The sequence below is a fragment of the Vitis riparia genome, chromosome 18 (assembly GCF_004353265.1).
Source record: "Vitis riparia cultivar Riparia Gloire de Montpellier isolate 1030 chromosome 18, EGFV_Vit.rip_1.0, whole genome shotgun sequence".
Classification (NCBI taxonomy): Eukaryota; Viridiplantae; Streptophyta; class Magnoliopsida; order Vitales; family Vitaceae; genus Vitis; species Vitis riparia.
The window spans coordinates 38085345-38096317 of NC_048448.1; the positions used below are offsets into that span (position 1 = coordinate 38085345).

General features: G+C 31.0%; 1 protein-coding gene across 2 annotated transcripts; it reads left to right on the top strand.

Moving 5' to 3' along the window:
- The first annotated feature begins 778 nt into the window (after positions 1–778).
- On the top strand, positions 779–10693 carry LOC117906916 (disease resistance protein RPV1-like). 2 transcript variants are annotated; one of them, XM_034820194.1, is made up of 8 exons: positions 779–1380; positions 2813–3896; positions 4055–4366; positions 4460–5695; positions 5785–6391; positions 8182–8236; positions 8267–8381; positions 10119–10693. In XM_034820194.1, the coding sequence occupies exons 1-7, from the start codon at positions 881–883 to the stop codon at positions 8313–8315; spliced, it is 3843 nt and encodes a 1280-aa protein (XP_034676085.1). In that variant the 5' UTR covers positions 779–880; the 3' UTR covers positions 8316–8381; positions 10119–10693. The 2 variants fall into 2 exon arrangements, with proteins under 2 accessions (XP_034676085.1, XP_034676084.1); XM_034820193.1 differs by having other exon boundaries at positions 780–1380; positions 8182–8381.
- The last annotated feature ends 280 nt before the right edge of the window (positions 10694–10973 follow it).

The following is a 10973-nucleotide window of genomic DNA, read 5'->3' on the forward strand; positions in this document are numbered from 1 at the left end:
ACATTCTAAGAAGATCCTTTAATTAAAACACTGAAACTGGTTTTTTAAATATTTGGTTTGAAAATAAGGTGTAAGTTGATAATATATTTTAATTATTTTTGCAGGGTATTTTAAAAAATAATTATATAAAAATGAAAAATAATTGAAAATATAAAAATTATTTTGAAGAAATATTTAAAAATATAAAAATAGATTGAGAATATTGTAAGTTTTTAAACAAATTTTTTATCTAAAAATATTAAAAAATTATTTTTAAAAAATATTTCAAAAAATGTTATTTGAGAACTATTTTTAAAAATAATCCTTAATAGACCTTTAGTTGAGCACTCTTATTTCCATGTGAATTGTATGATATAGTATGTTATTATAAATAATAACACTTTTATTTCTTATAATCTATATGAAAATAAATTATATAATTTTTATTAGAAGGGGGTGCAGTGAAGTGGTTCTTTATACGTAATTAATTACAAATGGGACCTTCGAGCACATAAACCAACATTACTTCTCTATTTATTACAAATGTTGGGGGTCGATGGGAGGTGGAACCGTGGAAGTAGCAAAAACAGGGTTGGAGCTTGGGAATAACAAGAGCAGGTGGGATGATTGGGTCCTGGGAATTTTATTTTAAAATTTGTTAATTGAAGACAGCTTGCAGAGGAAGTGGATTCCACGTCTTAGTGCCTGGTGAATGGTGGGTGAGCTTTTAGTATTGGGAGGCAAAGTTTGCTTTTTTCACGTGAGGTCTGTGAAAAGTGATTGAGGTTTCGCAGGCTCTTGGGTACTCAAAGACCCTCTTTAGGGACATTGGTAGTCACTCTGTGCAAGTCGATCCTCAACTCTCTAGTAGCCTCCCAGTTCCCACAAACCCTGTCCCAAAATGGCTTCCTCAAGCACCCAAAAACCCTCTTCTTCTTCAGCTCCAACCGGAGAATTCAACTTCGATGTCTTCTTGAGTTTTAGAGGGAAAGATACCCGGAACAAGTTTACGGATCGTCTATTCGAAAAATTGAATGGGATGGGCATTAACACTTTCAGAGATGATAAACTTCAAAGAGGAGAGGAGATCGCACAAGAACTTTTGGGATCTATCGAAGGATCAAGATTTTCTATAATTGTTTTCTCAAAAAACTATGCTGATTCCAAATGGTGTTTGGATGAGCTGGCAAAGATCATGGAGTGCAGGAAAAAAATGGATCAAATAGTCTTGCCAGTTTTCTACCATGTGGATCCTTCTGATGTGCGGAAACAAAAAGGCAGTTTTGGAGAAGCATTTGCGAATCATGAAATAAATGTAGACGAGGAGAAGGTGAAAAGGTGGAAGGCTGCCATGACTGAAGCAGGCTCTCTAAGTGGTTGGCATGTGATCAAGGATAAAGAGTAATTTCAACTTCCTTTGAACTTTTGATTTTAGTTATAATTAAGTATATATATGAATTTTGAATTCTTAAATTACCTACTTGTAACTATTGATTTTAAGTTTTGGAAAAAGGAGTTAAAAAGAAAATTTTAGTAACACGGAATATAGAAATTAGTACGACATGAAAAATATAGGATCCTGTTGATATTCATGCTCTTGCAGGAGCCTCATGGATCTTATATTAACTATATATAAAAATTCTCGTACATTTCCCTCGACCGTCTAGCTAGGTCAGATCTCTTATGCCATAGTTGGACTGACTGTCATTTCCTTAATTTTATAGACAATTTCTTTGAAAAGTTGTCTATTGCCAAATTTGTTTAGTTCAATTGGTTCTTCGAATATCAAGTTATTTGATTTTGTGCTATGATGAAACTCGCATTCTTTATTGATGCATTTTCTAATATTCTAAAATGCAGTGGCAATTAGCTAATACTAAGCTCAACACTTGTTGCTTTCTGTGTATAAATGGATTAACATATTGGTTTTCTAGCTAACCAAAGTTGGGCATCCTATATTAAAATCTGCTGCTCCCTTTTTCTTTTTTCTTTTTTTTCTTTCTATTTATAATTTTATTTTCAATGTTTGTGGTGATGAATGAAGTTATTAATAAATCTAGTCTCACGTCTGTCTTGTATTTCTCCAATGGAAACACCTTATCTTAACAGGCATTTTTACCTTTTAAAGTATTCTTTTGCAATATTTTTTTCTGTTTGAGTACCATTCTCAATTTTTGTTGACAATTGGACTATAGAAATTTTCCTCATAACTGTACTCTATTCCTTTAGGAAAAAATTGGGATATGACCGATTTCGTTTATATAACAAGTGGAAAGTGGATAAAACGTGGAGACCAATAGACATGAAGGCAAATCATGAGCAGCTTGTTAGTTTGTGAAATAAACTATTAAATAGTCGCATGGTCACATATAATAGTGACAAGTGCTACAATTAACAAATACTCTACTAGATTGGGAAGCTTGAATGGGAATTGGTATCTTAGACTTGGCAAAACAGTGGTTGTCTCCACCTGTGTAATAAGATTGGAATTATTATCATAAAAAGGTAGGTGTGTTTGAGAGAGGTTAACTTTAGTAAGAACCTTCCAAACAATTGTGGAGCAAAGCTAACACAAATCATATATCATTTCACTTTTTTTTATTTTCACTTTTTTCCTTTCCCATGCATACTCAATGGATATGACATTAATGAAATGCTACTTGTATTTGCAAATTTAGTAAATATGCTTTGATCCATTTGCATTAAGTTCTATTATATACCTCTAATTTAGTTGCATAGATAAAATTAAAAATATGAAATTTACTTCATATTTATTATTTGTTGCAACGTATTATAGCTCACATCATGTTTCATTGTGTTTTATAATTGGTAGGTACGAGTCAAAGCCTATTGAGGAAATTATTAACCACATCCTCAAAAGATTGAATCCTAAGTTTTTGCCTATTAAGGAGCACATGGTTGGAATGGATGTTCACTTGGAAGAACTAAAATCATTGTTAAAAATGCAGTTGGATGATGTTCGCATGGTTGGGATCTATGGAATTGGTGGAATTGGCAAAACTACTATTGCCAAGATGGTTTATAATGACATCCTATGTCAATTCAATGGTGCTAGCTTTCTTGAAGGTGTCAAAAATAGATCCAAATGTTACAGTGATCAACTTCAATTACTGCAAGAACTTCTTCATGGCATTATGGAGGGTGGACATTTAAAATTAGAAAGTATTAATGATGGAATGAATATGATCAAGGGCAGACTTGGCTCAAAAAAGGTTCTTGTTGTTTTTGATGATGTCGATGATTTGGACGAAGTACAAAGATTGGTTAGAAGCTATGAATGGTTTGGTCCAGGAAGTAGAATCATCATAACGACCAGAGACAAACATTTGCTAGATGAGTATGGGGTGGATGCATATGAGGCTAAGGTGTTACAGGATAAAGAAGCTATTGAACTCTTTAGTTGGCATGCCTTCAAAGTACAAAACATACGTGAAGATTATGTAGAGATGTCAAACTGTATGATAAAATATGCGCAAGGCCTTCCTTTAGCCCTTGAAGTTTTGGGCTCTTCTCTTTATAACAAGACAAAAGATGAATGGAAAAGTGCAATAAAGAAATTGAAAGATAATCCTAACAGGAAAATTAATGATGTGCTTAAAATAAGCCTTGATGGGCTTGATGATTCTCTAAGGGAGGTTTTCCTTGATATCGCATGCTTTTTCGAGGGAAAAGCTAAAGATTTTATATTGAGAATATTAGATGATTGTGCAGAATATGACATAGGAGTTCTTCGTGATAGATGCCTAATAACTATTTCCTACAAGAGGGTACAAATGCATGACTTGATACAACAAATGGGTTGGGCAATTGTTCGTGAAAAACATCCTAAAGACCCAAGCAAATGGAGCAGATTGTGGAATCCAGATGATATTCATAAAGCATTATCTGCACAAGAGGTAAGATTTAATTAAATGCAAGAATTTAGTTAAGCTTTAGTTGAAGATATAAACTTCAATAATATCATGCTTTTTTTGTCCAAAAAATCATGTCTGTTTGACTTTAGCTAGGATTTACATATTTTTTGCTTTTCTTATTCTTTGATTTTATTTTTCAGGGAATGGAACAAGTTGAAGCCATATCATATGACTTGTCTCGATCAAAAGAAATGCAGGTGAATAAACAGGTTTTTGAAAGTATGAAGAAACTAAGATTTCTTGAACTCCATTGTGGGGGTTATCATGGTTCTATGACGAAGACATATAAAGTGTTCCTTCCCAAAGACTTCAAGTTTCCTTCTCAAGAGTTAAGATATCTTTATTGGGAAGGATACCCTTTGCAAACCTTGCCATCAAATTTTAATGGGGAGAATCTTGTTGAGCTCCACATGAGAAATAGCACCATAAAACAACTTTGGAAAGGGCCTAAGGTACCATTGTAATTTAGTTATATATATTTGCTTTCTATTGATTTTAAAATTCATGAAAATTTATTTATTAATCAAAACTTCCTTTTGTTACAGGTTCTTGGAAAGTTAAAGATCATTGACTTAAGTGGCTCAAGATTGCTCACCAAAATGCCAGAATTATCAAGCATGCCGAATCTTGAGAAGCTTAACCTCACCTTTTGTGAAAGGTTGAAGAAATTTCCTGGGATCCGTAGAAATATGGGACGTTTGAAGAGTCTTCATTTAAGAAGGAGTGGAATTCAGGAAATACCAAGCAGTATTGAGTACTTGCCAGCTCTTGAAGTTCTTTTACTTGATGGTTGCAGAAATTTTGACAAATTTCAGGATAATTTTGGGAATTTGAGACATCTAAGGTTCATCCATGCAAAGAAGGCTGATATTAAAGAACTTCCAGAGATCCATGTTATGAAACGTTTAAAGCATCTTAGTTTAAGTGGGACTGGCATCAAGGAACTTCCAAACGCATTTGGGTGCTTGGAGGCTCTCAAATTTCTTGACCTAAGTTATTCAAATTTTGAGGAGTTTCCTGAGATCCAAAATATGGGAAGTCTAAGGGAGCTTTTTCTAAACGAGACTGCTATTAAAGAATTACCATGCTCAATAGGTCATCTCACCGAGCTTCGTCACTTAAACCTAGAAAATTGCAAAAATTTGAGGAGTCTTCCTAATAGCATTTGTGGGTTGAAATCACTTGCATTCCTCGATCTCAATGGCTGTTCAAATCTGGTGGCTTTTCCAGAAATCAAGGAGGATATGGAATACTTAAAAGAACTTCTTTTAAGTAAAACGCCTATAACAGAGCTGCCACCATCAATTGAACATCTAAAAGGTCTTCAACAATTGAAATTGAAGAATTGTGAGAAGCTTGTGACTCTTCCAAATAGCATTGGTAATTTGACACATCTTCATAGTCTTTGTGTTCGTAACTGTTCGAAGCTCCACAATTTGCCCGACAATTTGAGAAGCTTGCAATGTTGCTTAGAAACACTGGATCTGGCCGGTTGCAATCTGATGGAAGGAGCAATTCCTAGTGATTTATGGTGCCTATCCTCACTGACATTTTTAGATGTGAGCGAAAGCCCTATTCCTTGCATACCTACTAACATAATCCAACTCTCTAACCTGAGAACGCTTAGGATGAATCACTGCCAGATGCTTGAAGAAATTCCAGAGCTTCCATCAAGGCTAGAATTCTTAGAAGCACGAGGTTGTCCACATCTGGGAACTTTATCAACTCCTTCGAGCCCACTCTGGTCTTCTCTCCTCAACCTCTTCAAATCACGTACTCAGGTATGAATTCTATATATGGCCTTTAATTTTTATTTTTTATTTTTTATTTTTAAATCGAGGCATAAGATTTACATGCTACTTTTATGCAGAGTTGTGAATACGAAATAGACTCAAACTCCTTATGGTACTTCCATGTACCTAAAGTTGTTATTCCAGGAAGTGGTGGAATACCAGGGTGGATAAGTCATCGGAGTATGGGACGCCAAGCAATAATAGAGCTCCCAAAGAATCGGTATGAAGATAACAATTTCTTGGGATTTGCTGTTTTCTTCCATCATGTTCCACTTGCTGATTTTCGCTGGCATAGCCGTTTTCTACAATTTGAATTGAGGATATCCCATGATGATCAATCTGAACGAGTAATTAAAATAATGAGTTATTTCCAGCTTCAAACATGCCGGAGTTATTTCTTTTTTAAGGGTACATGCTACGACAATGTTAGCACATCGGATCCACCATTGTGCGTGACCTATCTCCCTAAGTTTGCCATTCCAAGTGAGCATCGATACGCTAAGCGTAGAAAACGTATCGATGTCAATGAAGTGAAAATTTGTGGGATACATCTTATATACTCCAAAAATAATCACCAACAGAATCAGAGCCATGGGCCTGAAGCCATGAAGATCCACATCAGAAAAGATCAAGACATCTCCTGTGATTTCCAAGCTTCTCCCTACGGGTTCTATCTGACGACACGTACGTATTCTCTCTTTTTTATTTCCTGGAGGTTCAAATATTTAATACAATTAGTGAAAAACAAATATCTAGACTACTTCTAGCAATATGGTGTCTTATATGGTCAAGTCATTTAAATGGGCTGAGTGTTTTTCTCTTAATTATAATTATTTGTTCTTTATTATCCAAAATTTTGAGGGAATTTTGACACCAGCACACTTCGATCTACCTGAAAGCTGAAACTCCATTTTTTTTTTCTTTTTAAAGTATCTTGCATTTTAAAAATATCTTAGGACTTATTCCTTATTTTCAGAATGAATTATTTAATGTAGAAGAAAAATGCAATATTTAGAGTATGTTGGACGGAGTTTTTAAAAATGGAGAACAATTTTTAAAAATTCATAATACCGTTAAAATTTTTTTTGGTTATTGTTCTTTATTTCTAGTTTTTAAAAGCAAAGTGAAATAGAAAACAATTTTTAAAAAACAAGTAAAAGTTTTTATCGGTTTTTAAAAATAATATACAAACACACATTATATTATTTCTCCTCTACATAGAATTATTATTATTATTTTTCACTAGGCAAATTAACTTCAAACTAAATAAGACTTAATGTATTTTATTTGCTAATAAGTTTATTAATTTTTAAAAATAATTTAAAACTTAAATTTATAAATTTATAAAATATCCTTTTTTTATAACATATAATAAAATAGTATATTTTCTATTACAAATGTAATTTATGATTTTATTATAATATTACTATTTATGTTTTACTAAAATTTATATTTTTAATTTTTTTATAATTACAAAATTATTTTCATTTTCAACAAGAATTCAATTAAAATTATTTAATTAATATTATATAAATTGAATTTAAAATATTTTTACAAAATCAAGTCACGTCTTCTCTGTTTTTTATTCACTAGAACTAGTGGAAAAAAAATATATCTAAACAAGTTTCAATATTGTTACATGGCTAAGAGAATATGGAGCTCAAATGTCGTATTAGATATGGTCAAGTAATTTAAATCATCTTGTATATTCATATTTTTTAAAATTATAAGTATGCAGTTTAGAAGGCAAAATTGGAATGTGTATATATCATCACAGAAAATTATGGCAATTGATTTTGTAGGCTAAAATTTTATTTGAATTTTTTTTATATTTATAATATGATTCTTAAATTGCTTAATTATGTTATAAGTCAAATTGGGTGAAGCATGAATTTAACTACTTATTTTGCTCTCACAGTATTAAATACATTTTATGAAATATTTATTTTATTTTAAATTTTATTTAATGTTTGTAAACTTAGTTTTTTTAATCCTAATATATATTATAAAATAAATTTTGAAAATGATTCTTTTTGTATTTTTTTAGTTGGCATTTTAGTAAATACTTTTACTGAATGAATATCTTCAATTTGATTTTGAGATTTATTAAATATTTAGATTTTTAAATTTAATGAAGTAGTTAAAAATTTTTTTGATAAAATTTAGTTTCATTTAAATCATTTGTATTTTATTATAAAATATGTATAAAAAATTATATTATAAAATAAAATATTAAAAACTAAATATCTCAAAGTCTTAAAATATGTTTGTTGATTATTGGTTTAAAATTGGTGATAACCCGTAAACCAAAATTTCAATATTCTAAAATAATTTAATAATTAAATAGAAATGATAAACTCATTAGTCTAGTATAATTAAAAAGTTATAACCCAAGATAATAATAATAATAATAATAATAAATAAATAAAATAGAATCAGAGAGTCTTCTATCTTTTCTCCTCCTCCTCCTGCAGGGAAATATGTTGTTCTTCAAGAAATCCGCAAGGAGGGGCCTAGTGGAAGCGGGTGCTCTAATACAGATGGCTCAGAATCAGAGAACTCTATTTACTATTCTGCTGACGAAGGGGACCCCACTGTTGACTGCTGACTGCTGAGGAGGAACCGGCCACACAAATGCTTGATACGCACCCAAATCTTCTCATATCAACTCTTGGTGAGTTGTGTACTTCCTTTGTTTCTTTTCCTTAAATTGATTTCAAGTTGTTTTACCACAATACTTTAATTTCTAACATTTTGGAAACATATCATCATAACTCTAGAAGTGTTTTGGGTTTGGGTATTAGTGGTGTTAGTAACGAGTTTTTGAAGTTTGATAGATGTTGGGTGTTGTTGCTGGTTTATGCTTTTAACTTGCCTCGGACAAATGTGGTTTCTTCTTTTGCTCTACTTGTTACAAATGAAAATAAAATTGACAAATTCATGACAATGGCAACAGAAACTCACTCTTGACAAGATGTGGCGTTTTCTTTCCCACATCCTATTGTGATTTGTCTTTGTTTATATTCTTATTTTCATTCTCAGAGGCAATGATTTTAGAAAACACTTTTAACTTATAAAATATTTTTAAAAAAAATATTAGATATTTGGTAAAATTTAGGAAACACTTTTAAAATTTTGAAAAACTTATAATATTAAAAAAAATCAGTTGTACTGTTTTTTGGATAAATATGTAATAGTTTATTCTCTTAAAAAACACTACTCAAGATAACACTTCTACTAAAAACACTTTTAAGTAAAAATACTCTCAAACGCACTCTTATTCTCATATACTAAATATGTTCGCCCTTTGAGTATATGTTGTCTCTTCTAACGTTAGAACGAGATGGATCATACTAATTGTTTGGGATGTGTTCCTTTGGCTTGATATGATAGAGTTGTTACAATGGTTATTTAATGTATTACTATACTTACATAAGAAAATTGTTCATTTTTTGGTAGATTTTTATTAAATACCGTAATGTCATTTTAATGGATTCCAAGATAATCCATAGCTCATTTTTCTTTGGTTATTGATTTTGTAGGGCAAATTTTCATTTAAATTCTTTTTATATTTATGAATGTTTCTTAGATTACTTAATTCAATTAAAGAGTCAAATTAGGTGAAGCATAAATTTTAGTACTTGTTTTGCTCTCATATGGTATATTTGTTAAGATAATTAAGAATGTATTTGACAGTGATTTTAGGAAGTATTTTTAATATTTCTAATACTTGAAAAATAAGAATTTTCAAATATTAGAAATAATAAAAATACTTTCTAGAATCACTATTAAACACACTCTAAAAAAAGTGTATAAAATATTTTCTTTTAAAACATAATATGAGAATTTTGAATTACAATTCTCAATATAAGTTATGGGTTGCGAGAAGTATAAATACTAAATAGATACTAAATATGTTTCATAAAATATTTATTTATTTTAGTTTTAATCTTATTTCATGTTTATAAAATTAATTTTATTTAGACCCTTATACATATTATAAAATAAATTCTATTTGTTTGTAATTTTGTAGTTGATATTTTAATAAATATTTTTAGTAGTGGGATATCTTTTATTTGATTTTAAGATTCATTAAATGTTTAGATTTTTAAATTTGATTAAGTAGGTAATAATTTACAAATAACTACATAATTATTTAAGGTATATTCTATTTAATTTTTTTTTATAAAATTGAATTTTATTTTAATATTTTATATGTTTATTAAATAATTTTGTTTAGGGATGGTTGCTTGCATTATCATGTTATCATGTTAGGGATAAATTTTAAATAAAAATTTATAAACTTAGTTATTTAAACAATTTAAAACTTTAGTAATAAAATTATTGGATTTTTTTATCTAACATAAATGTCTAGCTACATAACTTATCTACTTCTCATTGTATACTGTAGACCCCTCTTAAACCAAGGGATATTCGTTGGCCACCCGGGAATAGCTGGGATTTTTTTATTTGGAGGAATGGGGGACGGCTTCCAGGTGAGTTGCATGCTAGGACGTGTGGCAAGGACTACCAACTTGCAATGGTGGTGGTTGAGGGTGGTGACATCTTCGTTGAAGGGTGAGTAATGGAGCTGGTAGAAGCTTAGAGGAGAAGGAAGAAATAGAGCAAGATGAGGGGGCTTGTGGGTCGGCGGATTCTGGAAGAGAAGATTTCAAGAGCAGAACAAAAGAAGAGAGCTAGAAGCTCGGATGATCAAGTTGGAAATGAGCTTTTCCAAGTATGAATGTTATGGATTTTTTTACTTATTCGGATTCTTATTGTTCTTCTATATTTCATGTTGATCTCTAAATGTCATTGACCTATTTGGGTGTGGATGACTAAGGCCACATGCATGTTTTGATGATCTTAGACTATTTTGTGGTTTTGATACTGTTTTATTCTTCTTTCATATCCTTTGATTTCATGTGAAGCTTATCCTATATATTGCTCTGTTCTAGATTTTATTGAGATTCTTCTTTTAGCATTTACTCAAAGTTTCTTAGTTCATGTCATTGATCTTTAAACCCACGGATAAATAGTGAAATGGGTTTCTTCATACTTGCTAAACATTGAGTTCATTGATTGGGTGGTTGGTGTTCGAAATTTGAGTTATTTGAATTGCCATGATGACGAGTTGCTCAAAGTTGCAACCTGCCCAACTGATATTGCGTTGACTGTCAAGATCAACCCAAGCACTTGACCTTAGTAAAAAATTTGTTTTGAAGTACTTGCCCAAGTATGTCATAGAGAAAGCTTAGGAAGAGGA